Source organism: Cololabis saira, chromosome 19 (genome assembly GCF_033807715.1).
Source record: "Cololabis saira isolate AMF1-May2022 chromosome 19, fColSai1.1, whole genome shotgun sequence".
NCBI classification, from domain to species: Eukaryota; Metazoa; Chordata; class Actinopteri; order Beloniformes; family Belonidae; genus Cololabis; species Cololabis saira.
The window spans coordinates 31,901,347-31,928,964 of NC_084605.1; the positions used below are offsets into that span (position 1 = coordinate 31,901,347).

The window sequence follows — 27,618 nt, forward strand, 5'->3', positions numbered from 1 at the left end:
TACCTGTGCCAGTTTGGCTCCTAATCCCTGGCATCTTTAAGGAGGTGCACACGAAACACCAACAAAATCAGCCGGATGAGTAGTTACTTGTCAAGTACGCTGTCACGTGGAGTAGGGCTGGGCGATATATCGAGATTTTAATATATATCGATATATTTTCAAACGCGATATGGTACGAGACAATATCGTTTATATCGATTATTCAAAAAATATATATATTTTTTTTTTTTTATGATTTTGATATAGCTTATTTTGTGACAAATTGACTTGAATGTTTTATTTGAGATTTGCACAAATGTTTTGTTATTTGCACAACTGTCAAGCTCAGTGGAAAAGTCTGCCTGTTACTGTCTACATTGTATTAATTGCACAGTGTATTTTAATTTAATTGTTATGCAGGAAAGGGATATTTGTTTTATTTTATTCAAGAAGCTTTTTTTATTCTATATATGCAGGCAGTTTATTTTTATTTCATTTGTTTTATACATTTTGATATTGTGCAGACCTCTGTTAATAAAGGAACCTGTGTGACATTTGGCACGAGGCTTTGTATTAAAACTGACTTTTTTTTAAGGGTTTGCCTCAGAAAAAAATGAAGCTAACAGAGATGCTATGCTATAATGCTTTGGGGGAAACCCCAATTATGTCACAGAAAAAATATCGATATATATCGAGTATCGCCATTTAGCTAGAAAATATCGAGATATGATTTTTGGTCCATATCGCCCAGCCCTAGGCTGAAATGAAATCAGCCATCGACTGTCTTTCTTTTTTTTTTTATTAGGTAATGATAAAAAGTTATTTGATATTGAACTATTACCACTGCAGAGAAGTGGAAAAATGTTGGCTTACATTTTCGTCATCGTGATGCAACAGAAGTCTAGAATTGCCGGCCGGCACCCGGGAGGAACGGTCCTGCAGCCAGATCGACTCCAGCAGAGCTGCTCTGCATGTCTGGCTGCAGTGATGTCCTCACTGCCCTGTTGACTCACGCCTTATTCAATAAAGGTGCTCAAAGCTGAGGAAAACAAACTTTCATCGAGGAGGATGACATATCCTTGAGATTATTTGATTAATGTGAAATTAATTTTGAGCTGCACCTCCTGACATCCTAAAATTTGATCAAACCCAAAAAGGCAAGCAATTTGTGGGGGGTGGGCAGGGGTGCAGATCCTGGGAGTAAAAAACTCAAGTTTTTTACTCAAGTAAAAGTATAAAAGTACTGGTTATAAAAGTAAAAGTAATGTAAGGGGGAAAAAAGCCATTAAGGACAAAAGCCATTGAAAATGAATGCATCTTAGTATAATGCAAATATATTAAAGAACCATATATGTGTACTATTGAGCATTAACATGTGTTTCAGAGAGCAGGAGATATGATGACTAGTTGCCTATAAGTATTGTAATGGTGCAAAAAGTCAAACTTCAGAGGCATGTTATCATTTATCCTAACCTTTATTGGAATGTACATCCAAGTTTAGTTGCAGGAATCTGAGGGAACGGATGTAAGAACAAAACTGGACAAGAACATCTGAAACAACCACAACCAAATTCACTCTATCCGGATGGAGCAATTTAACTGGATAGTTTTTTTTTTTTAAAGGCCGAAATGAAATAGAGTAACAAGGCTGTTTTTAAAATGTAAGGAGTAAAAAGTACAGATAATTGCGTGAAAATGCAAGGAGTAAAAGTAAAAAGTCGTCTGAAAAATAATTACTCCAGTGAAGTATAGATAACCAAAATTTCTACTTAAGTAAGGTAACGAAGTATTGTACTTCCCCCAATTTCTGAAAAACATGAATTGTCCCCCCCAATAAAAATACCCTAAATTATTCAAAATTGAACAAATGTATTTTCAGACTTAAAGGTTAACTATGTAGAATATTTATTAAAATATATTTCTAAAAAAATAATACATCCACGGTGCGTTTTGAGGTGTACAGAATGAAAGTATTGCTACTCCATAAATCTTTTTTTTTTAGTCTGAATTAAAATTTTGACGGGCTCGACAATGACCTTTTGTCAACGTTCTGTTTACATTCGTACCTGCCCGTAGCCAACATGGTGGCTCACTTCTCCGCTGTTTTCCTGCCTCCTCCCGGTCGTATGCGTCTGTTTTCAACGAAGCCTTTTCAATAATCAATTGGTGGATCAATGGACCAATTTATGGCATGGTATGAGTTGCATATTGGCTAAAAATTAAAATCACATTGGTGTCCCCCCCCCAATCCTGACATCGGATCTGCACCCTTGGGGGTGGGGGGGTCATAATTTGGGTGATCTGACCCTTCACCTGAAGGCTCTGGCCTTCCAGGCTAACCAAACCAGTATTTAATCAGCGCCGTTTATCTCTCCGCTGGTGTCTGCGTGCACGGAGGAAGGTGGGACGGAGGGTAGTGTGTCATCGTCGGGCAGGGCATTGAACAACCGTCAAGGATACGAGCCGTGTCATCCGTCATGTCTCCCCGGGGCTTTATGACAGCACTAGAAGCCGGAACCTGCAGGTCCAGCCACTGAACCCACCCATCCGGTCCCCAGTAGATGCGTTTAGCCCCATTCGCCATGGTTGACCATCAGGGCCGGGCAGCTGAGCACCAGAATATCAATACGGCTCAGACGCGGCCGGGCCCCCCCCCGGGGGACTACCTACCAAGCAAATTCGATATTCTCCCTCCTTATGGAAGACAGAAGAGGCTCATCGCCGCCGGGGACACCAATGTAAACACGGCTAGAAAGATGCTCACTAGCGCAAAACGCCGCTTTGATTGACTCCAGATTGAGATTTGGAGGCGCTACACCTGGGACGATTATCTGCAGTTTTGGCTCTTCGCAAGGAAGGGAGACGGATGAGTCTATTGAGACACCGTCTGGGGGAGGCGAGGAGAAGAGAAACAGTAATCCTTTTGTGTTCATCATCTGCACACCGTCCTGAGAGATATTTAGGTGTAGGAGGGAGGAGGAGGCGAGAGAGACTACGAGGACTAACGGGGTCGGCTGCTGCTCCTCTTGTCATGTGAAACCTGAGGTTTATCCCGTGAGCCAATGACAGGGCTCTCCTTTAAACACGCTGGCGCTCAGTGGAGGTGGTAATTTTGTGTGGCGATAAACCCTTTATCTAATAGTAGGGTAGAATAATTCTTCTTAAGTGGCAGCACTGCTGCTTCCTTCCCTCTTTTTCCTTTCCCTTTCTCTCCCAGATAGTCGATGTATCGACGTTTTTCTCCTCTGCTCGTTGAGTTTTTTCCGTCTTGCAGCTGTTGATGTCAGCCTAAGCATGAGCTGCGACCGCCGTCCGCTCGGCCCGGCCGTTCGGCCGGCCTGACGGCCTGACGGTGGGCACAGCGAGGGGATAAATTGCGGAGACATGTTTATCAACATGAAGAAGTGCAAGTTACCCCTTGTTGGAAGAGAATAATGGGACCTAATTGAGCTGTAACATGCTGGCTGGTTGCCAGGCCCTTGAATTGAAAACTCTCCATCAGAAGGGGGTCTGAGGAGGAGGAGGGTGCTGCTGAAAACACCGCAGGCCTTTCTAGCACAAGTCATAAACCCATTAGCTATGGCTGGATCCGGGTGTGTCTAATTGAAAGTTACTTTTGGAATCCGTGCGTTAGGAATGGGCGATATTTTACCGTTCACGATAAACCGTCAAAAAAATTCCTCACGGTAAGAATTTGTATCTCGCGGTGAAAATGATAAATTCCCTTTGGTGACGTTTTTGTGTAAAGATGATTTATGGTTCTGTGTTAAATCCACGCACAACTTACGTGAAGGAAGGAAGGAAGGAAGGAAGGAAGGAAGGAAGGAAGGAAGGAAGGAAGGAAGGAAGGAAGGAAGGAAGGAAGGAAGGAAGGAAGGAAGGAAGGAAGGAAGGAAGGAAGGAAGGAAGGAAGGAAGGAAGGAAGGAAGGAAGAAGGAAGGAAGGAAGGAAGGAAGGAAGGAAGGAAGGAAGGAAGGAAGGAAGGAAGGAAGGAAGGAAGGAAGGAAGGAAGGAAGGAAGGAAGGAAGGAAGGAAGGAAGGAAGGAAGGAAGGAAGGAAGGAAGGAAGGAAGGAAGGAAGGAAGGAAGGAAGGAAGGGAAGAAGGAAGGACGGAGCAGAAGGAAGGAAGGGAAGAAGGAAGGAGAGAGCAGAAGGAAGGAAGGGAAGAAGGAAGGAGAGAGCAGAAGGAAGGAAGGAAGGAAGGAAGGAAGGAGAGAGCAGAAGGAAGGAAGGAAGGAAGGAAGGAAGGAAGGGAGAAAACAAGGAAAGGAGGAAGGAAGGGAGAAAAGAGGAAGGGAAGAAGGAAGGAGAGAGCAGGAGGAAAGAAGGAAGAAAGGAAGGAAGGAAAGGGGAGAAGGAAGGAAGGAAGGGAAGGAAGGAAGGGAAGAAGGAAGGAGAGAGCAGAAGGAAGGAAGGAAGGAAGGAGGGAGGGAGGGAGGGAGGGAGGAGGGAAGGAGGAAGGAAGGAAGGAAGGAAGGAAGGAAGGAAGGAAGGAAGGAAGGAAGGAAGGAAGGAAGGAAGGAAGGAAGGAAGGAAGGAAGGAAGGAAGGAAGGAAGGAAGGAAGGGAAGAAGGGAAGAAGGAAGGAGAGAGCGGAAGGAAGGAAGGAAGGAAGGAAGGGAAGAAGGAAGGAGAGAGCAGAAGGAAGGAAGGAAGGAAGGAAGGAAGGAGAGAGCAGAAGGAAGGAAGGAAGGAAGGAAGGAAGGGAAGAAGGAAGGAGAGAGCAGAAGGAAGGAAGGGAAGAAGGAAGGAGAAGGAAGGAAGGAGAGAGCAGAAGGAAGGAAGGAAGGAAGGAAGGAAGGAAGGAAGGAGAGGAGCAGAAGGAAGGAAGGAAGGAAGGAAGGAGAGAGCAGAAGGAAGGAAGGAAGGAAGGAAGGAAGGGAGGAAAACAAGGAAAGGAGGAAGGAAGGGAGAAAAGAGGAAGGGAAGAAGGAAGGAGAGAGCAGGAGGAAAGAAGGAAGAAAGGAAGGAAGGAAGGAAGGAAAGGGGAGAAGGAAGGGAGAAAGAAAGATATGAGCCAGAAAGAAGAAAGAAAGAAAGAAAGAAAGAAAGAAGAAAGAAAGAAAGAAAGAAAGAAAGAAAGAAAGAAAGAGAAGAAAGAAAGAAAGAAAGAAAGAAAGAAAGAAAGAAAGAAGAAAAGAAAGAAAGAAGAAGAAGAAAGAAGAAAGAAAGAAATGATGAGATAGATTTATAGTTACAAAGTTGGAGTTGAATTGGTATTTTTTTTATCATCATTTTTATCGTTATTGGGATAAATGTTGTGAAATGATCGTGATACATCTTTTAGTCCATACCGCCCATCCCTACTGTGCGTCCACCTGCGAGGGCGAGGTGTTCAGCAGAAGTGGCACCTTGAGCAGCTTTTCCCAGCAAACCAAAGCCCGATCAGTTCTCCGGGGGAGCAGCGCGGCCCTGGCGTCTCCTGGCACCTGTCTCGCTAAGAACAGGAGGGGTGAGGAGGAGGAGGAGGAGGAGGAGGAGGAGAGAAGAGAGGGAGCATGAGCGGGTGGGAAGGAGGAAAAACCCAGCTGCCTCTGTGCCTGAGCCCTGTGCTTCTTTTAAAGGAGTGGGAGTGCGGGGAGGGAGAGGTAGGGAGGCTGCTGGCACCATCTGTACATGTCTTTTGTATTCCAGCCCTCATCTTTACACAGAGCAAAGGCTGGTGTGCTCGGTGTTCAAATGAAAAGCAAAAGGAGGTGCCTTTTGGGGTTGCAGCGCTCTTGTGTGTCGCTGCAGAAAACTCAGCTTTGTCTTGGGGGAAAAAATGTGCAGCAGCTCAAAGGGACGTCTTGTGTCCTGTTTATTTGCGTGTTTGTTATTAACAGCCAGTGCAGCATCTCTCCCCTTGTGTAAGGAAAGCCTTTTTACGCTGCAGGCAGCCACGTGTGGCCGGATCGCTGGGCTCTCATGTCTGTTCCTCCTATCAGCCCCATTAGCCTGGTGTGTCCTCTGTCACCGGCTCACTCAACCTTTATTGTCATGTGCGTGGCTGGGGTGTAATATGTGCACCGCAGCCCATCCTTGCATGTGGCAGCAGGGCGGATCTGCCTGCGAGGACTGTGTGCTGTCATATTGACGTGCCTTTTTCTTTTTTTTTTTCTTTTTTTTTTGCGCAAACTGCAGCTGAAATCACCTAGCACCCCCCCCCCCCCCCACCCCCCCCCCCTTCTCTCTCTCTCTCACCCACCCACCCCTCCAGCTCCTTTGCTCAGCTTGGTAGTAGTTCCTCATTGATTGAATCCACATTCCCTTTCTCCCGACGCCGCAGACGGAGGCTAGAAAAGAGGCAGAGGAAGTGAGAGGGAGAGAAAAGGGGGGAAAAAGTGAGCCTTTTGTTGTTGGCACAGTGCAAACACATGCACTGCAGATGAAAAGCACATGATCTGATCAAACGCGCTCTGTGGAGGCTGTCTTAACCGAGCAGTAGGTAGGTGTAGAGAAGAGGACTGGGGGAAACATCTGCAGGCCCAGAGTGAACCCTAGTGGCCACGATCTGTCGTGACACGCTGGATTTAAGATGATCTTGCACAGGATATTGCAGCTTTGAGGTGCATCCTTTGGTTTCTTCCTTAAGTCTTTCATCGACAGACAATACAGCAGTTTTTGAAAGATTGGATTTCATCTTGTGAAGTGACCTTATTGTTGTCATATGTGACATTGTTTATTGAACTGCTTGATGTGGTTAACAAAGAAGATAATGCAGACTGATATATTCACTTCCTCTTGTCTCTTTACAGCTCTTCTGTCCTCGTGGTGCGAGGAGCTGGGACGTCTACTCCTCCTCCGTCACCAGAAGAACAGGCAGAACGAGCCTCCAGGAAAAGTCTCCATGCAGCCCCCCATGAGCTCCATGAAGCCCGGCCTCTCGCACGGGTCAGTATCCACATGGTGATGCATCTTTATGTGTGAACAGACAGGGCAGACCTTCCCCTGCAACAGGAAGCCCGGGCGTTCCTTATGGATCAGTGACTCGACAAACTGCCAGCGAAAAATCCTTGTAGCACACTTAATAGTGACAAACGGTGCCTGCAGAGTGAGAGCATATGTTCGTGTAGCAGTGTGACAGTAAAACCTGTCTTTAGCTGTTATTGAACTAGTAAGTGTCCCGTGCCACAGGGCAAACGTGACATGTCTGTGTCTGTGTTCTCCAGCAGAGATGGGTCTTTCCCCTACGACTCAGTTCCCTGGCAACAGAACACCAACCAGCCTCCAGGTTCGGTGTCCGTGGTGACCACGGTCTGGGGCGTGACCAACACTTCGCAGAGCCAGGTGGGATTTCACACCTGTCTGGTGGAGGAAATGTTTATCTTAAGTGTTCTTTAAAAGAGACAGGGCTTTAAAAGTCACAACTGGCCCAATGCAGGGCTAAAATATTTATTTTCTTCTGACATTATCAGAGGTGTCTTCAGTATTCACATTCATTACTCAGGTAGAAGTATAGATACTATAGTTTAAAAATACTCCTGTAGAAGTTGAAGTATCAACTCAAGTTTTTTTACTCAAGTAAAAGTATAAAAGTACTGGTTTCAAAACTACTTAAAGTGTAAAAGTAAAAGTAATGTAAGGGGGAAAAAAGCCATTAAGGACAAAAGCCATTGAAAATGAATGCATCTTAGTATAATGCAAATATATTAAAGAATCATATATGTGTACTATTGAGCATTAACATGTGTTTCAGAGAGCAGGAGATATGATGACTAGTTGCCTATAAGTATTGTAATGGTGCAAAAAGTCAAACTTCAGAGACATGTTATCTTTTATCCTAACCTTTATTGGAATGTACATCCAAGTTTAGTTGCAGGAATCTGAGGGAACGGATGTAAGAACAAAACTGGACAAGAACATCTGAAACAACCACAACCACATTCACTCTATCCGGATGGAGCAATTTAACTGGATAGTTTTTATTAAAGGCCGAAATGAAATAGAGTAACGAGGCTGTTTTTAAATTGTAAGGAGTAAAAAGTACAGATAATTGCGTGAAAATGTAAGGAGTAAAAGTAAAAAGTTGTCTGAAAAATAATTACTCCAGTGAAGTATAGATAACCAAAATTTCTATTTAAGTAAGGTAACGAAGTATTTGTACTTTGTTACTTGACACCTCTGTTTAAAAGTCACGACTGGCCCAATGCAGGGCTAAAATATTTCTTTTCTTCTGACATTATCAAATGATTTTTCTCTCTGTTTGTGTTCTAACAGGTGTTGGGGAATCATATGGGCAACAATAACAATCCCATGAACCCCGGGGGTAACCCTATGGCCTCCAGCATGCCTGGTAACAATCCGGGTATGAACTCTGCTCAGTTTCCCGGTCCGCAGCAGCAGTTCCCCAACAAGGCCAGCTCCCAGCAGGGCTACATGCAGCAGGGGATGTACGGACGGCCCAACTACCCCGGAGGAGGCGGCTTTGGTGGCAGGTAAGTGGACACTGGACACGCGTTTTTTCATCGCACCAGTCACTTGCATCAGTCTTGTTCTGAAATAGCGCTGTGTAGTTAGTTAGTTAGTTAGTTAATATTTATTTCGGTCAATCACAAACATAAAAATCAACAAACGAGATAACACAGGTTTTTCCCTGGTCAACATTGTGATTATTTTGACCGAAAAGGTCTGGGCTTGAAGCATAAAGCTTATCTTGCCCACCTTTTAACTGAATAGAATATACAAAAAGAACAAATGAAGTATCATAAGTCTACACAAAATAATAATAATAGTAATAATAACAATAATGATGATGATGATAATAATAATAGTAATATTAATAATAATAGCAATAACAATGATAATAATAATAATGATAGCTCTGAAAACAGAAAGTGAAAAGATGCTAAAGAGAACGACAAAACCAATTTAAGTTGTCATTTTATCTCATGCATGTTTACATTATTCTTTGTTTGCTTATTGTGTTTCTATATATGTGTCCATTACCTTTGCTTTGAATAATATCTCGTATGCTTTTGTTGAGTTTGCTAGTTTAAGGTCGTTGTGTAATGAGTTCCACAGTTTTACTCCTAAAACAGATAAGCATCTGCCCTTTGTGTTTGTTCTTATTGCTGTTGTGTCAAACATTGCTGTTCCCCTGAGGCCCTCTCTTGGCTTGAACAGTTCCTGCATGCAGCCCGGAAGTAAATTGTTGTAAGCCTTGTATATTGGCCTTGTATATGTAGTAGTTTTCTTATATTGTACTGCTTGTCGTTAAAGTTACCCTGGCGGGCCGAACGCTGGACCTGGTGGGATGGGCATCCCTCCGCACTCCCGGCCCCCCTCAGACTTTACCCAGCCCGCCGCCGCGGCTGCAGCCGCCGCCGTCGCAGCAGCTGCGGCCACGGCAACGGCCACCGCCACGGCAACTGTGGCTGCTCTGCAGGAAACCCAGAACAAGGAGATGAACCAGTACGGACCGGTGGGTTGAAGCGCACAGCTGAAAAAAAATGAAGGAAACTCTGAACTTAACACCTAAACCAGTTGTTAGGCTCTTAAATACGTACTGCCTTTGCTTTTCGGTTTAATTCTTTCAGCGAGAACATTAGTGCCACTAAAAGACCTAAAAGAAGTCCATTAAGGTTCACTGTTAAACATTTATTATTCAGGGTGAATAATTAGACGGCGTAATAATAGAGCCAAGTAGCACATTTGGCTGTCACAATAGTTCAGGGATAGAGGTTTTAATCTCTTGCTAGTCACAAGTATGTTGTGTTTTTCTCTCTGTCTCTCTCTCTGTGTGATTTGTTTCTGCAATGAGAAGTGTAGCAGTCAAGCCAGAGGTGGTTGACTGGGCCCATTTTATTTTACAGATGAGTTCCTCTTTCCAGATGGGACCAAACCAGGCGTACAACAGCCAGTTCATGAACCAGCCGGGACCCCGTGGCCCTCCGTCGCTCCCTGGAAACATGGGCACAGGCATGAATACCTCCAACATGAGCGGCCCCCCGATGGGGATGAACCAACCCAGGAGTCAGGGCATGGGGCCCTTTGCCGCCCACGGCCAGAGGATGCCCCAGCAAGGCTACGCAGGGCCTCGGCCTCAGGGCATGGGTATGCAGGGCTTGAAAAGACCGTACCCAGGGGAGGTGAGGATCCATTATTTGGCACTCTTGGCGGCCACCCCACCCACCCTCTATTTCACCGCTTTGAGTTGCTAAGACTGGCTGAGCTAAACAATTATCATAATGCTTGTCTTATGTTTCAAATTGTCAACAGGCTCAACCCTAGACTTAGTAGTCTTGTGCCAATCTCCAGTCCTCAGCACACATTAGGGCTGGGCGATATGGACCAAAAGTCATATCTCGATATTTTCTAGCTAAATGGCGATACTCGATATATATCGATATTTTTTCTGTGCCATAATTGGGGTTTCCCCCAAAGCATTATAGCATAGCATCTCTGTTAGCATCTCTGTTAGCTTCATTTTTCTGAGGCAAACCCTTAAAAAAACAGTCAGTTTTAATACAAAGCCTTGTGCCAAATGTCACACAGGTTCCTTTATTAACAGAGGTCTGCACAATATCAAAATGTATAAAACAAATGAAATAAAAATAAACTGCCTGCATATATAGAATAAAAATGCTTCTTAAATAAAATAAAACAAATATCCCTTTCCTGCATAACAATTAAATTAAAATACACTGTGCAATTAATACAATGTAGACAGTAACAGGCTGACTTTTCCACTGAGACAGTTGTGCAAATAACAAAAAATGTGTGCAAATCTCAAATAAAACATTCAAGTCAATTTGTCACAAAATAAGCTATATCAAAATCATTAAATGTTTTGTTTTTTTTTAAATCGATATAAACAATTGTCTCGTACCATATCGCGTTTGAAAATATATCGATATATATTAAAATCTCGATATATCCCCCCAGCTCTAGCACACATACCAAACAAGAATCAAACCACTCATATTAGGGAAATGTGGCCGACATGTGCGCGCCAGTATGAGTGTTGTTTGCAGGGGCCGCAGATTTGGAATAGGATTGATGATAGTGGTCTCAAGGTGTTGCCTTCTATCTCCAAATTTAAAAGACAACTAAAAAATAATCTTTTACTAACCTATATATAATATAAAATGCTTATTCATCGACTGCTGGGATGTATGTTTGTGACTGTATGTGTATGTAATGTTAAGTACAGAGGTGTCAAAAGTATTTACATTCATTACTCAGGTAGAAGTATAGGTACTAGAGTTTAAAAATACTCCTGTAGAAGTTGAAGTATCAACTTTTTCAACAAGTTTTTTTACTCAAGTAAAAGTATAAAAGTACTGGTTCCAAAACGAGCCATTGAAAATGAATGCATCTTAGTATAATGCAAATATATTAAAGAACCATATATGTGTACTATTGAGCATTAACATGTGTTTCAGAGAGCAGGAGATATGATGACTAGTTGCCTATAAGTATTGTAATGGTGCAAAAAGTCAAACTTCAGAGGCATGTTATCATTTATCCTAACCTTTATTGGAATGTACATCCAAGTTTAGTTGCAGGAATCTGAGGGAACGGATGTAAGAACAAAACTGGACAAGAACATCTGAAACAACCACAACCAAATTCACTCTATCCGGATGGAGCAATTTAACTGGATAGTTTTTTTTTAAAGGCCGAAATGAAATAGAGTAACGAGGCTGTTTTTAAAATGTAAGGAGTAAAAAGTACAGATAATTGCGTGAAAATGTAAGGAGTAAAAGTAAAAAGTCGTCTGAAAAATAATTACTCCAGTGAAGTATAGATAACCAAAATTTCAACTTAAGTAAGGTAACAAAGTATTTGTACTTCGTTACTTGACACCTTTGGTTAAGTATGTATGTTAAGTGTTTTTTTTGTGTACTTTGTATGCGTTTATCCATCACCATCTCTTTACAGATGGTAACTGCTTATACCATTGACTGTACCACTAACCTTATATGAACTAGGGCCCCCCACCTATAAGCTTTCCTAGCTTCCTTGGGGGACCCATTCACTCTACCCACTTAATTCGATTGTATTGTTATAACTATTATTATGGTATTGTGAATAAATTCAAACTTCAAACTTCAAACTTGAGTATCCAGCTGTATGTTGACGATATGTATGACTCCACAGCCAAACTACGTTGGGCAGCAGTATGGACCAAACAGCCAGTTCCCCAGCCAGCAGGGGCAGTACCCCACACCCAATCCCTCCAGGCCACTGCCTTCCCCCAACTACCCCGCCCAGAGGATGCCAGGACAGCAGATGCAGGGCCAGTACCCCCCCCCCAGCGGCCCCATGGGCCAGTACTATAAGGTGCAGGGAGAAGACACACAATATGCAACTTCATTAAGACAATGTTTACTGTTGATATTAAAGAATGTGAATACTCTTATTACAGCAAGAGCCACCTTTCAATGGCCAAACAAATAACTTCTCTGGAAGTGGATATCAGTACAGCCAGGGTAATATGAACGGGGTAAGTTCATTTTTATTCCGATTGTTCGGTAACCGAAATTGTTCGGCCGAAAATGGCAAAAAAAAACACTTTCGGTGTTCGGTGGAATAAGTGGGGGAAAAAAAAACGAACAATTAATAACTGCGTTGTAAATCGTTGGCCAACCAAAAAGTAACCACATAAGAATTTTACCTAACATTCACCAGGAGGTGGAACCAAAACAACATAATTCTGGGAAATTAAAAAATTTTCAGTTTTTTATGTTCAATAAATATTTTCTACCTTGTAATTTTGTAAAATATGTTTTTCTTTGAAAAGCATGCCTAAATCAAATTTATTTGATTTATGCAATGGTGAAAAAATTGGCAAAATAAAAAAAAACTACAAAGAACCATGTTCGGTATTGTTCGGTATTGGGCCAAGTGTTTATTATTATTTTCGGTTTCGGTTTCGGCCACACATTTTCATTTCGGTGCATCACTATACATCACATTGTCATATCCTTGGTAGTACTCTTCTTATTTAATTCAATGTCTTCAATTGTTTTCTGTTTAGCCTCCAAGACCAGTGGGTAACTACCCTCACTCCCCAGTGCCGGGCAACCCCACCCCTCCGATGACCCCAGGAAGTAACATCCCTCCATACCTTTCGCCAAACCAGGATGTGAAGCCCCCCTTCCCTCCTGACATCAAACCAAATATCACAGCTCTCCCTCCCCCTCCAGGTCAGTAACTTTAAAACCTAAGGTAGAAAACAGAGAATCCGCGTGAATCCTTTCAGCTTTCTAATGATCTGTGATGGTCGAACAGCCAACCACAACGAGGAATTGCGTCTCACATTCCCAGTAAGGGACGGCGTGGTCCTGGAGCCCTTCAGACTCGAGCATAACCTGGCCGTCAGCAACCACGTCTTCCACCTACGGCCCTCTGTGCACCAGACGCTCATGTGGAGGTACGACTACACATCTGAATAAATACGCTAGATTGTACAATTTATACAGAGATTTTTCTTCCCCTGCGTGACACCCTCGTTTCCTTTCCTGGCACTGGCGCAGATCGGACCTGGAACTGCAGTTTAAGTGCTACCATCACGAGGACCGTCAGATGAACACCAACTGGCCGGCATCAGTTCAAGTCAGCGTCAACGCCACACCGCTCACCATCGAGCGGGGCGACAACAAGACCTCCCACAAACCCCTGCACCTGAAACACGTATGCCAGCCGGGAAGGAACACAATCCAGATCACAGTCACAGCCTGCTGCTGTGTGAGTATGCGAGGCCATGGAGCAAATCATGTAAATCCTGATATTTACAGTATATTCCAAAATGGACAATGCAAAGACATTTCACAAAGAAATAATTCAGCTAAAACACATCCAGAGAGAGCTTGTGATAGTGACCGTGCTGTTTTGTCTTGCAGTCGCACTTGTTTGTACTGCAGCTGGTCCACAGACCGTCGGTTCGCTCCGTCCTGCAGGGCCTCCTGAAGAAACGGTTACTTCCTGCAGAGCACTGCATCACCAAAGGTATCCACGCTAGGCCTGTGTTGAAAAAATCGATTTCCCAATTCTAAATCGATTCTCAAATTAATTCCTAAAAATCGATTCATATGTCTAAAGATCGATTTTAAAAAAAAAAAAAAAAAAAATTGGGGGGGGTTCTTTTTTATTTATTTATGTATTTTTTTTTTTTATCATTGCATTACAACTTTTGGTTATTTTTTTTTTATCCCCAAAAAAGGAATGTTTTGTTGGACACGAGAATAACTGGTGCCATGTTTTTGCCTTTAAAAATGTTTAAAGGTATGAAAACATTAAAGTGTTAGGTTATAATTGCATAAATTCTCTACATTTCATTACTTTATATACTGTCTTGGGGTTACATTTGCAAAAAATGCTAAAAACCAAATGCTCAAAAATTAAAAACCAAAATAGACCGAAAATGGAACAAATAAAAACGGAATGTGGGAAAAAATTAAACTGATTTCCCCCGTCTCTGTTTCCTCCCTGGATCTGTTTGGTAATTCTGACCCACATGATGTTTCTGTTTGCAGTTCTATCAGCATTCTGGGAGCTGATTGGTCCTTACAGCATCATTAGCTGCCAATACTTGCTGTTTAATCTCAATATTATACTAGTAGTAATATTTTGCATAACTACAGTCATATCATTCATGCAACAGCTCAAAAAACATTTTTAATAACACTAACCCAAATCAATATCGGAATCGAATCGAATTGGATCGAATCAAATCTTGATAATCGATTCTGAATCTTAAGAACCGGAATCAAATCGATTCTTGACATTTGAATCGATCCCCAGCCCTAATCCACGCAGTTGCACGTCGCGCTTTCACATCCTGATCTTCCTCAGAGTCTTAACTATATGCACTTTTCTTCCTCTTCTTCTGCCTCAAAGTTAAGAGAAACTTCAGCAATGTAGCGGCGTCGTCGGGCAGCGCCTCGCTCAATGGAGAGGACGGTGTGGAGCAGACGGCCATCAAGGTTTCCCTCAAGTGTCCAATCACCTTCCGACGAATACAGCTGCCAGCGAGAGGGCACGACTGCAAACATGTTCAGGTAAGACTGCACTGGGGAACCAAAAACAAACAGGCACACTGTACAGACAATAGATAGCCTTACTTTGTTTTCTCGGTCTGCAGTGTTTTGATTTGGAGTCGTATTTACAACTGAACTGTGAGCGGGGAACATGGCGATGTCCTGTATGCAAGTAAGTCCATTCTCTTACGGTGCCTTGCTGTGTTTCTAATCCCACTTGACCGTCTCGATGTAGCAGTTCTGAGTTGTCTGTTTTCTCCTCAGTAAAACAGCGTTGTTAGAAGGACTTGAAGTGGACCAGTACATGTGGGGGATTCTGAATGCCATTCAAAAGTACGTTGAATTTAATCAGTATGATAACAATAATTGTTGCTGTCACTTTTGAAGAGTGAAATTATTATTAGTATATACATATTGGTTATGATTAAGATCATGATTGTCATTATTATTACTACTGTTGTTGTTTTCATTGCTATTATTATCATATCATTATTAACAACTAAAGTTTTTTTTTTTATATATATATATATATATATATATATATATATATATATATATATATATTTATTATTATTATTATTATTATTATTATTTTTATTTTTTTTAATTTTTTTATTATTTTTTTTTTTTTTATGGTGATATCATTTGGTTATATGTTATAATATTTTATAAAAATTATGTTATATTAGGATATTACTATATTATTATGCTATATTTATATGATATCGTGCTACACCACTCTATATGATAATTATTTATTTGTTTACTCTCGAATTAATATTCTCAATTTATGTATTTACACACACATACTGATGTCGTCTTTTGTCGTTGTTTGCACTGTATGTTAATTAATAAAATAATAAATAAAAAAATAAAAAAAAGAATTTAATCAGTATTGAATATCGAAGTATTTTCCTCACTTTCCTCGTGCCTTAACCCTTTGATTTATTTTGTATTCCTTCAGCTCTGAGTTTGAGGAGGTCACAATTGACCCGACGTGTAGTTGGCGGCCGGTGGCTATCAAATCTGACATCCACATCAAGGAGGATCCAGACGGACCGCTGGCAAAAAGGTTTAAGACGATGAGTCCCAGCCAGATGATCATGCCCAACGTGCTGGAGATGATCGCTCAGCTCGGCCCCGGGCCGTCGCCGTACCCGTCAATGCCTTCGGGGCAGGGTGGCAACAACGGTGAATACAACAGCCAAGGCTAGTTCATAGTTCACATGTGTACTGCTACCTCAGCTCACAGGGAAGTGAAAGTGAGTGGAAGATATGAACACGTGTATTCACAGTCTTTATATCGCATTCAGGCAACAGTTACCAAGGACACGGGAACTTTGACTTCCCACACGGCGCCCCGGGTGGTACATCGATGAATGACTTCATGCACGGTCCGCAGCTCTCACACCCGCCCGACATGCCCAACAGCCTGATGACGCAAGACAAGCCTCTGTCCCACAACATGCCCGACTCAGTGAGTGCTGCCTCCCTTCCCTCTGCATTCATCTGCATCTGCATCTCAGTTCTATCATATCTGCATTCCTGCGCTGCTGTGTTTTACTTACAGGACTGTCTCAGAAAATTGGAATATTGTGATAAAGTCCTTTATTTTCTGTAATGCAAAAATGTCATACATTCTGGATTCATTACAAATCAACTGAAATATTGCAAGCCTTTTATTATTTTAATATTGCTGATTATGGTTTACAGTTTAAGATTAAGATTCCCAGAATATTTTGTTAGAATATTTGAGTTTTCTTAAACTGTAAGCCATGATCAGCAATATTAAAATAATAAAAGGCTTGCAATATTTCAGTTTTGTAATGAATCCAGAATGTATGACATTTTTGTTTTTGTAATTGCATTACAGAAAATCACAATATTCTAATTTTCTGAGACAGTCCTGTATGTTCTCATTAAAAACGAGGAAAAACATATTTATTTGTTCTCTTCTCACATAAAGTGAAACCGTTGTTCATCCTAAACTCTAATTTCCCTTTTATTTGGCTGTAAAGTATTGAATGGGAAAAGCGAATCTTTGCACTGATAATCTAATCGGTATCACATAACGCATAACATAATCAGCCGTGGGAGTTTTTGCTTTTTAGTGAATTACAACCTTATTACGATAAAAGTCTGCCCCCAATGGGGTAATTTCTGGTAAGAAAAAATAGTTACAAAGCTGAGAGGATGAGTCAGAGTTACCAAGATTAAAGATGTAACTTAACATGAACAAAACTCATATTCTATTAGATTATAAATTGAGGAATTTGAGTGGAGGAAACTGCACAGTTCGCTAAGATTAAAGACCTGAATTTAAATTTGCTTCATTATGCAAACTTGAATGAGCCTCATCAAACCTCAACGCCGCCAGTGAAACAGTGAATGTGCCACACAAGCATCCGTGATCAAGAACAGTTGGCTTCCTCCTCCTCCTCCTCCTCCTCCTCGCATCAGTGTGCTGCTTTATGTTTGATTTATTCAGGCCCAGTTCACACTAATAACTCTTCAGTCTGAATGATTCTGGGCAAAATTACAAGTGTTTTCTTACCGCCAAAAGTAACTGTCATAGAATAAGATTTAGTCGCCTACTAATTGATTTTTTTTTTTTTTTTTTTTTGCTCGGAAAATTCAAAGCAGCAAAGACTTCGAAGTTTTTTTACAGTGTAGAAAAAGTAGCGCTGTTACGAGTTGTAAGGCGATCTTCACTAAATATTGAAAAAGTGTTGGAGATCTCTTGTAACTTAGCTTAAAGACGAAGCAATGTCTTTCTCACCTTTTATTGCATCTTCTTAAAGGACTTTTCCCTAAACTCCTGTGCCAGTGTTGGACATTTTAATGAGTAGGGATGTTTTTTGAATGCAGGTGTCTGTGAATTAGGCCCTTGGGTAGGATGTTTCGATCAACGATTTATTGTCAATAGATTGCCACTGGCAGGTTTTGACATGGGACGTACCCGTTGTGAGTGCCAGGGAAGAAAATGAAGAATTTGGGCCTCACCTGGTGGATGTGTGTCCAGGTTTGGACGGCCACAATCTCCTGAAGTCAATTTATTCCTTGGTATCTGGGTTCTTCACAGAACTACAGTGGGTGTCGTGGCAGAGACTTGAGAGCAATGACCAGGGTTCATGCGTTTTGAAAAAACTGGAAAAGTCATGGAATTTGAAAATGTCATTTTCAAGTCCTGGAAATGTTTTGGAAACATAAGTTCACCCCAAAAGTTTTGGAAAAGTCATGGAATTTATTTTTCTCACTTAATGATAACATTTAGTAATAACAGCCTATAAGGTAGATTTAAAATTGATCAATAAATATTTTGTATAGAAAAGTCTCGCGCGTTCTCACGTGTGACGTGCCAAGCATCTTGCGCATCATGCAGATCTGTTATTATTACAGTTATTAGTTATATTAGATTACTGTACAACGTATACTACAACATATTGCTGGTATATCAGTGTTAGTTTAAACATGTTTATTTTGTATAAAACCATAATTGTCATTAGATCTGCACTGTAGTGACTTTTTACATAGTTTTATTCCTATATTTCATTCATACATTGATGTTTTAGAGCAGTGGTTCCCAACCTTTTTTCCTTGTTTCCCCCCTACTTGTGTCTAAGACCAGCCAGGCCCCCCGACCCGTACGTACTAGCACCAAAATAGTCTTTAATTGAAAAAATGAACATTAATTATGTTTTTTTGATATATTTCTCTTTGGTTTACTCTGTATACATATGACTTTGTTTTTCTCCAATGTCACCAATGTATAAAATACACAAAAGGACATAAAAGGACATAAAAATATTTCTGAAAAATGTCTCTTTTAATATGAGACCAACATTTTTTAACATTTTTCCTTTAACAACCTGTCGGAGTAGATTAAATGTTGAGTAATTATATAATAATAAGGAATGAAATCATTTCCTGTGTTTGTCACCAGTGTATAAAAAATATTCAAGACATTCATAAATTATTCCTAACAATGTCTTATGAATAACTCATTCGCAAATATAATTTTTACAACTGCATAATTTCAAAGCAGACAAAGTTTCGCGCCCCCCCAGAGATCTCTGGAGCCCCCCCAGGGGGGGCCCGGACCCCAGGTTGGGAGACACTGTTTTAGAGGTCATGTATAGTCATGGAAACTTGCTGCCAAGTCATGGGAAAGTCATGGAAAAGTCATGGAAATGTGTTGGTTAAAATGTGTATGAACCCTGAATGAACAGAAGAGAAACTACGAGTGGGACTGATCAAGAGAGCAAATAGGGGAACATCTTAGATGCCACTCAGCCATCACCCCTCTAATTCTCTTTGCAGATACCTCATCCTGGTGACCAGTCACACGGTCCAATGCAGCACAGCTTACACGCGTTGCCACACCCCGTGAGCCAATCGGGGCAGCAGCTCCACCACAGCGGGCCTCCTCAGCCGTTGCGGCAAGCTCTGCCCCCTCAGCAGCAACAGCAGCAGCAGCAGCAGCAACCGCTGCAGCCCGGCCCCAACAACCACCCCCCCAGCGACCTGGCCTTCAACCCCTCCAGCGCTTTGGACGGCCAGGGGGGGTCGGACATGCCGGAGCCATCTTTAGATGTGAGTCACGGAAAAAACGGAAACGATATTTCAAATCCAAGCTTCTTTAAATGTTTAAGCTCATTGCTGCTAGGGATGGCCGGTATGGACTACAAAATGTATCACGATAATTTCTGGCATTTATCCCGATAAGGATAAAAATGACGATAAAAAGAATAACAATTCAACTCCACCTTTTTAACTATAAATCTATCACCACATTCAGTCTTTGGAGCCCCCAAAACACTGCTCTATTTATCTTTCTTTCTTTCTTTCTTTCTTTCTTTCTTTCTTTCTTTCTTTCTTTCTTTCTTTCTTTCTTTCTTTCTTTCTTTCTTTCTTTCTTTCTTTCTTTCTTTCTTTCTTTCTTTCTTTCTTTCTTTCTTTCAGGCTCATATCTTTCTTTCTTTCAGGCTCATATCTTTCTTTATTTCTTTCGGGCTCATATCTTTCTTTCTTTCTTTCTTTCAGGCTCATATCTTTCTTTCTTTCTTTCTTTCTTTCTTTCTTTCTTTCTTTCAGGCTCATATCTTTCTTTCTTTCTTTCTTTCTTTCAGGCTCATATCTTTCTTTCTTTCTTTCTTTCTTTCTTTCTTTCTTTCTTTCTTTCTTTCAGGCTCATATCTTTCTTTCTTTCTTTCAATTCAATTCAATTCAATTCAATTCAACTCCACCTTTTTAACTATAAATCTATCACCACATTCAGTCTTTGGAGCCCCCAAAACACTGCTCTAAAAGAATACTAAATACTACTAAACTACACCAATTAAATTGAATTAATAAAAAACAATTAAATTAGTACACATGTACTGCAAAACTGTAATGACTCAAATGAAACAAGTTTGAAATGTAAGAACAGATTCAACATTTATTCAAACTGCATGGCTTAAACAGTGGGATAACATTGCAAACAGCAAAAGTACCATTGTCCTTCAAGTTTTCCTAGCTAATAAAATAACAAAGTAGAAAAAAATACAACCTGATAAATAAAGAAACAGGACAAATAAATAAAGGTTCACTGAAAATAAAATCCTATCAATGATGACCTCTTCTAATATAAATAAAATGTGCAAATTAACCTGTGGTTGGAACATGCCATAAATTAGATACTATTGCAATTTTTTTCCATAATAGTCAAACGTTAAATCAAAATGTAACAACCATTTCCTTCTGTTTTTGCAGACTCTGCACATAATAGATGATGTTTGCTCCTCGTCTCTCTTTTTAAATCCAAACCAGTTCCAGAGCTGGAGCCTCTTTAACTTTAACTAGTCTGTTGACTCCTTCAAAAGGCAACTTAAGACCTTTTTATTTGTGCAGGCTTTTGCCTAATTGTCTTGGGGCTGTTATGATCGTCAATGTGTTGTCTTGGCCTTTTAAACTTAAATTTGTATGTATCTTTTAACTGTTAAAGTTAAAAGATACAAAAAATAAAGTTTACTTACTTACTTACTTACTTACTTACTTACTTACTTACTTACTTACTTAACGCTGAGCTCCTCTCTCTCAGATCCGCCTTCCGCCATGTTTGTTACACAAAAACGTCACCAATGGGGATTTATCGTTTTTACCGCGAGATAACAAATTCTTACCGTGGTGAATTTTTCTGACGGTATATCGTGAACGGTAAAATATCGCCCATTCCTAATTGCTGCAATCATTTTTTTTTGTCTCCCAGCTTCTTCCTGAGCTCGCTAACCCAGATGAACTGTTGTCGTACCTGGACCCCCCAGACCTCCCCAGCAATAGCAACGATGACCTCCTATCGCTCTTCGAAAACAACTGAGGCTTTTTCAGACACACACGGACTCCTCTGACCGCCTCCCTCCAGCTTCCCTAAGAACACCCAGGGGGTCGCTCAGTACTTGATAAACACAAAGATGCACTCCCTTTCTCTTCTTCCTCTTGTAGAGTTTTCATTCGCCAGCGCAGATTGACTGAAAAAGGTTCAAACTCAAAAGACGCTGCGGATCCCCCCAGTGGTGACACCTTTGACTGTGCAGCTATACTCAGTTGATTTTTTTACGCCACACACACATGTATGTGTGCTCGTTAGGAACATGTTGTAGCATTTTTTTATTCATGTTTTATTTCCTTTTTGGGAGGGGGGGAAACAAACAAAAAAAAAAAGGAATTCACTGTATAAAACAGAAAAATAACCGAAAAAGAAAAAACCAGCGCTATCTGGCCAGTGTGTGTTCTGTTTAAGCAGTCCGAGACGCCACAGCTTCCCGGGGCCGCAAGCTCGTCTCTCCGACGGGTTAGTCCGGTTAGTCGCACTGTTTTTGTCCACCACACGTCTTTTAAAAGCACAAGAGATTCCGGCGATGCAAAAATACAAAAAAAATCAGTCTTTACAAAAAGGAACAAAATCAGGTAGATCACTACGTCTGTCTTTGACTAAGTGTTTTCTAGAAGTCTTTTTGTTCTGTTGCTGACATTTTAGAGAGATGTTTTGGACTGATTGGCTTCCACTTTGTCTACATGCATATATGCTGTTGTACCTCCGTTTAGTTCTGTGAGGGTAGGCAGTTGAGACGAGATGGATTTTTGCCCCAATACAACAACAAAAGTTTATATTGCGGATCTGTACCTCTAGATGTTGTATAGTCATCGTCCTCCTGTACAGAGGAGTGATTTTAATGGAGATAATGGTACACTTTGGACAAATCATGGTTCCCGTGACGACCTTGTTGCGTTTATTGCTTCCATCCACAACTCCTTCCGTCTACGGTGCATGAGCCCTGTTGTACGCCTTTTTTTGCAAAGCTGCATCTCTCTCCCTGTTAAACGATGTGCTGTTTCGGTAGTCTGCAATGTGCATGTGTGCCAAGCCCATGTCCAGTGCTGTCCCAAGTGGTGAAAAAAAAAAAAAACAATTTAATTTTTAATCAGTTGCTGTTTCTACAGGTCTTTTTGTTTCTTTTGTTTCTGTCAGATTTAGCATGATTTTATTTAATACTAACGTGGAAGGGATATGATTCATATCAGCGGGACATTATTAATGTATCTGCTGCTCATTCTGTGTCAACCTTTATTTGATTTGGTTTTTTTGTTCGTTTGTTTTGCTGCATTATTAAACTTTCCTTAAATCCTTTGAGAAACTGCTCAACATCACCAAAGCGAGAGGGATGAGAATGGACATGCTTGTTTGAGTGTGAGTGTGTGACTGTGTGCAGTGTGTGTGTGTGTGTGTGTGTGTGTGTGTGTGTTTCTACAGGAGCGACAGGAGGTGATGGCGGGACACAGTTTATCCATCACTGCTATTTAAGAAGTGATTTTCGAAGCAGTATTGGTGCAAACTTTTTGCCGCTTTTGTTTTCAGCTTCACTCTCTGAGATCAGTGCTGTTCAGTATGCAAATGTATTATTTTTTATGAAATGCTATTGTACTGTAAATACCTTTTTGTGAATATTTTTGTATCATCTCGATAATGTTTTATCCTTTGATCACTCGTCGTCCGCACCCAACCACGCGCGCTCCCTCCTCTCCCTGGGATAAGCCAGGTCAAAGATCCGCCGCGTTGTCCTCGTCTCTCTGTCTCTGTCCCCCTTCGCCTTCGTCGGCTGAAGTCGGCTGAAGTCGCATCACTTCAGCTCTCCAGATATCAGACTAAGTTTGAAGCATTGCGCTCTCTCGTGCTAAGACGCGTCGATTGAAAACGATGATGGTTGTCTGCTTGGGAATGAACATCGTATCAGTGATGCTGAGCAGCAGTGGTTTTATAAAGATGTGGCATCAGCTGGCTTTCAGTGTAATTATTGAGCTATGTGAATATCATAATTGTTGCTACTTGTCAATACACGGTGGTATTTTAAAGATATATCACAACCATATTTTAAAGAAATCCATGATATTGTTTATATTTTTGTTATAGAAAATGTGGCTTTTTTAAAAGCATGAGACCATATACATTTTTATCCCCTTTTTGTTTTTGGTAAATTATTTTCTACTGGTTTTCGTAATAATCTGTAAGGCTAGAAATCCAATTTCTTTCAACTGTAGCATTGTGCTGAATTAACCGCCCCCGATGTTACGTCTAACTTCTTCTTTTCAATGTCATGTACTAGGACTATTGTTTGTTCCCGCTCAGAGCACTGACATGTTTCATATCTAGGTCACAAGGAGGCATCCGATCGCTCCACAGCCCACTGCCACATTTTAATTGTTTCTATCCGACTTGAGACTCCAGATCAGTCGCGGTCGTTCTTTCATAGTCTGTCCTTGCTTTCAAGTGAGCCCGTTCAGCATTTAAGATGGCACCCCAGATCTGTAGTTGCACAATCACAACAAAGGGCCATTTCTTTAGGGGATGTTGTTAAAAAAAAGGAAAAAAAAAAAGAAAAAAAATATTTAAAAAAAAAAAAAAGAAGAAAATAACATTTAAAAAAAAAAAAAAAACACAGAGAGGGTGGGCACGTTCATCAGTCCAGCCTGGACGGTATGTCCAGTCAAACGTCCCAAGGATGCCTGTATATATGTAAATTAATATAGAGACATGTGAACAGAAATGTATTCATTTTCCCTGGGAATGTGCATTGTTTCTTCAGAATAATAATTTTAAAAAAAGAAAAAAAAAAAAAAAAAAAAAAAGCTTGCAACCCCTCTACTGGAAGTGGCTGAATATGGAAAATGAAACATGTTAGTTAGTGTCTGTGGGTTTCTCTCGGCATTTTGTTCCCTCCCTCTGTAATATACTTTCACCTCTTTTGTTAGGGGAACTGGGACAGCTATGTTTTACATGTACTATTTAGCCTACGTGTTCTAGTCTCACCGGCATATGCGGAGGTGCTAAAGCTAAAAAAAAAAAAAAAAAAAAGGAAGGAAGGAAGGAGGAAAAAAAAACAAGGTTACATTGAAAATTGCTTGGGAGTTGAGGAGGAATGATGGCGGGAGGGACAGGTCCAGAAGATTGTAACCAAATCCATAGTTTGTACAATTTTTGATATCATGAACCGTTGGCAAAGTGATAACAATCTAAGGTGATTCATGCAATGTGGCCATTGTCTCTATGTTTGTACATTGTATGTACAATCATTTCATACTCTAAACTGGTCAGAAAATAAAGGAACTAATTGTGATTTTTAGTCTTGCAGAACTGTATGTAGGTAGATGATGTGACAACCTAATATTTATCTAATAAATATGTATTCAGATGATACCTGGATTTCACTGAAGCTTGGTTTTCTTCTTTTCTTCCTTTTTTTTTTTTGGTGGGGGTGATTCCATCAAATTTTGGAAATGTTTCCCATCCGACTGCTGCAGCTATTTTATTGAAACATATAATGTAAATAACAAATGTAAAAATTGAGGCGTATTTTGGTTCAAGCAACTTGTGCACTTACTGAATTTATATGGAAGATAGCTCAATTTGCATTCATTAATACAAAAACAAATTGAAGATGAGTTGATAATGTACAACCATGTTATCTTTTTATTCAAATATTTTATCATTTGGCCATGACACATACAAATAACCAAATAACCTAAACTCTGCTAACTAAGGTGTGCAAAGACGGACTAGCTTCTTTTTAGAAGCAGGTCACTTTGGTAGAGTGACCTGCTAAAATAACTCCTACGTGTGCCACGTATTTTCTGTAAAGATGCAGCAAATAATGTTAATGAAGTGGCAATTTGTAAATGCAGAGGTTGAAACTTTTAACGAATTTGTGTAGAGATGTTAGTTTTTGCAGGTGATGTTGAAATATGTTATATTCTCTTTAACTGGGATCCCACAACAATCGAACATCTTGAAGTAATTTATTGGAAATTCAATTCAATCCAAAATTTGATTCAAAAATACTTAATGAATCCCAGAAAGGAAGTTGAGTTAATTCTCTTCTGAACTCATTACATGTTTGTTTTTGTTTTTTAATATGAAGAGTCAATATTTGGTTAACTAATAAAATTAAAAGGAACGTAGACCTTAAAATAGTTTAAAAATATAATGCATTTAGGGAACTTTCCAAGGTTAAAACAACCTTTGGTTTATTATTAGACTGTCACCATGTAAAATTTAATTACCAACCAAAACAACATGAATTTAAGCTGTTGCACCGCCTGTCCTTTTGATGCGCTTCTTGGAAATTAAAAAAAAAATTGTGTGTGTGTGTGTATGTATGTATATATATATATATATATATATATATATATATATGCATACATACACATATTGCTAAATGTCTTAACATGAAAAAAACTGATAAATTGCTTTAAAAAAATGTATTCACATTTTATGTAGAAGTCAATAGACAAACATAACTTTAGTTAAATCAATTACAATCTGTCATGAGCAGTATCAGAATAACTTTGTCCGTGTACATAAAACCAGATTCCTCTCCTTCCATTTACTAATGCTACACTTGGGTTTTTTGTTTGTTTTTTAGCAAAAATTAAAGCAAGCAGTTTAACATGGTTATTAAGCAAGCTGGTGTGTTTCCAGTCTATTTCTTTATTTGGTGTACATGTTAGAGTTATTAACCCTCATTCAAAGATCTAAATTCATCATTCATCTAAATTCCAGATGTGGCTACAAGAAAGGATCAAGTTTCAGGAACACATTTTATAAAACTCTCCAGTCAATCTGTTTCACAGAAATACATTTATATGTTTCATGTAAATCTGACACAACCTTATTTCCTAAATGTATCTCTTTTTTTTGTTCATATGCAATGAATGTTCAGTGTTTCATTGATTAAACTTGAAAACATGTTGAGAGATGATTTCAGGATTGTTACATTAACCATTCATTTACCTATTGTTGAACACTATTGTAAAAATCTTTTTGTGTTTTATCAAAGTTTAAATGATGAGCCAGATGATTTTCTGCCTCTTTATTATGTTACAAACAGAAAATACATCTGTAATATTCAAGATGGACAATATGTTGGTTGATTATTGGCTATCGATCCTCATCAGGCTCAGGAAATCCAATGCCAGACAATATGTAGACACATATGAACACAATAAAATGACATACTGTTGAGAATTAAATGACTACATGTAAAAGTCACTATTTATTATGACCTCCATAACGAAGCAGAGTCAACTCTTCAAGGAGACTGCCTCGTCCAGATGTTTGTTGTGGGCTATGTGCACGAAGCAGCGTTACGTATTTCAGGTAAAATCTCAGATGGCACTAGAACATCCGGTATCCTTTCCCGTTGCAAGTAAAGAATTTAATTACCGTACGTAACTAAAGCAATCTCTAATGGCCTTTCTCTCCTGATGAGAAGCCACTATCAGTACAAAGAACATACACATATTCCTAATGAATGTGCTTAGTTTCTTACTGTATTTCATTACAATACTTCTGCACTCCTGTATAATCCCATACGTATCAAATAAACAAATGACATCTCCACTACACTACATCTTCACTACACAAAAGTTTTTTCACTATGTAAGCTTTTCTATGAATACAATTGAATTTGTCCAATCTGTATGGTAGGAGAGTATATTAATACAACATAAATTAGGCAATTGGGGTGGTTGTATTTTGTCTTCCAGCCCCTCTATTGAGACATTTAGATTGTGTCAAAGTTAATGTCTCACCTTGACACAGGACCTGACACACATTTTGACCTGATGGTCAAGATTAATTTATCCCCCGAGCAAGCAGGCCGACTCTATTAGCCTAATGGTAAAAAAAAAATTGTCAGCACTTGCGCAGTAAACCGGGGCAGAAGAGGAATGTTACACAGTGCAGCGTTAGGTTTTTCATTGCCAATAATTTGCTACACTGTAATTGTTGTGCATACAACTAATACATTTCAAATTGAGTAGCCTAATGGTTATCTCTCATCTTCCCTTCTTATTACAGACGTGCTAACTTTACCCCAACCTGCAACGCAAGAGTGTGCAGTTGGCATTTCCCAAATGGCAAAGCTGCTGGGCCGTCAAGATTTGCATGGAACGAGAAGAAGTCTTTCCTAAGCCCTTTACCAAAAAGGAGGAGAAATAAAATAGTCCCACTCCCCCCTCTCCCTAACAGCGGTGAAGGTTAATTTACCTATCGTTGTACACTATTGTAAAAATCTTTTTGTGTTTTATCAAAGTTTAAATGATGAGCCAGAATATTTTCTGCCTCTTTATTATGTTAC

General features: G+C 40.2%; 1 protein-coding gene across 12 annotated transcripts in view; it reads left to right on the top strand.

Annotated features, from left to right (window-relative positions):
- LOC133418761 (zinc finger MIZ domain-containing protein 1-like) overlaps positions 1–24,693 on the top strand; it is a 165,337-nt gene extending 140,644 nt beyond the window's left edge. For 4 of the 12 annotated variants that reach the window (XM_061707577.1, XM_061707576.1, XM_061707585.1 and 1 more), the window contains 18 exons: positions 6,716–6,851; positions 7,130–7,247; positions 8,178–8,395; positions 9,180–9,381; positions 9,773–10,048; positions 12,063–12,245; positions 12,331–12,408; positions 12,943–13,111; positions 13,197–13,338; positions 13,442–13,682; positions 13,808–13,913; positions 14,805–14,965; positions 15,049–15,116; positions 15,209–15,277; positions 15,909–16,153; positions 16,258–16,421; positions 19,265–19,537; positions 21,195–24,693. In XM_061707577.1, coding sequence (XP_061563561.1) covers positions 6,716–6,851; positions 7,130–7,247; positions 8,178–8,395; positions 9,180–9,381; positions 9,773–10,048; positions 12,063–12,245; positions 12,331–12,408; positions 12,943–13,111; positions 13,197–13,338; positions 13,442–13,682; positions 13,808–13,913; positions 14,805–14,965; positions 15,049–15,116; positions 15,209–15,277; positions 15,909–16,153; positions 16,258–16,421; positions 19,265–19,537; positions 21,195–21,302 — 2,957 coding nt within the window. In that variant the 3' untranslated portion in view covers positions 21,303–24,693. Of the gene's footprint in view, positions 1–6,451; positions 6,527–6,715; positions 6,852–7,129; positions 7,248–8,177; positions 8,396–9,179; positions 9,382–9,772; positions 10,049–12,062; positions 12,246–12,330; positions 12,409–12,942; positions 13,112–13,196; positions 13,339–13,441; positions 13,683–13,807; positions 13,914–14,804; positions 14,966–15,048; positions 15,117–15,208; positions 15,278–15,908; positions 16,154–16,257; positions 16,422–19,264; positions 19,538–21,194 lie in introns of those variants that run through there. The other 8 variants (XM_061707587.1, XM_061707581.1, XM_061707578.1 and 5 more) reach the window with 8 other exon arrangements.
- Positions 24,694–27,618: the final 2,925 nt, after the last annotated feature.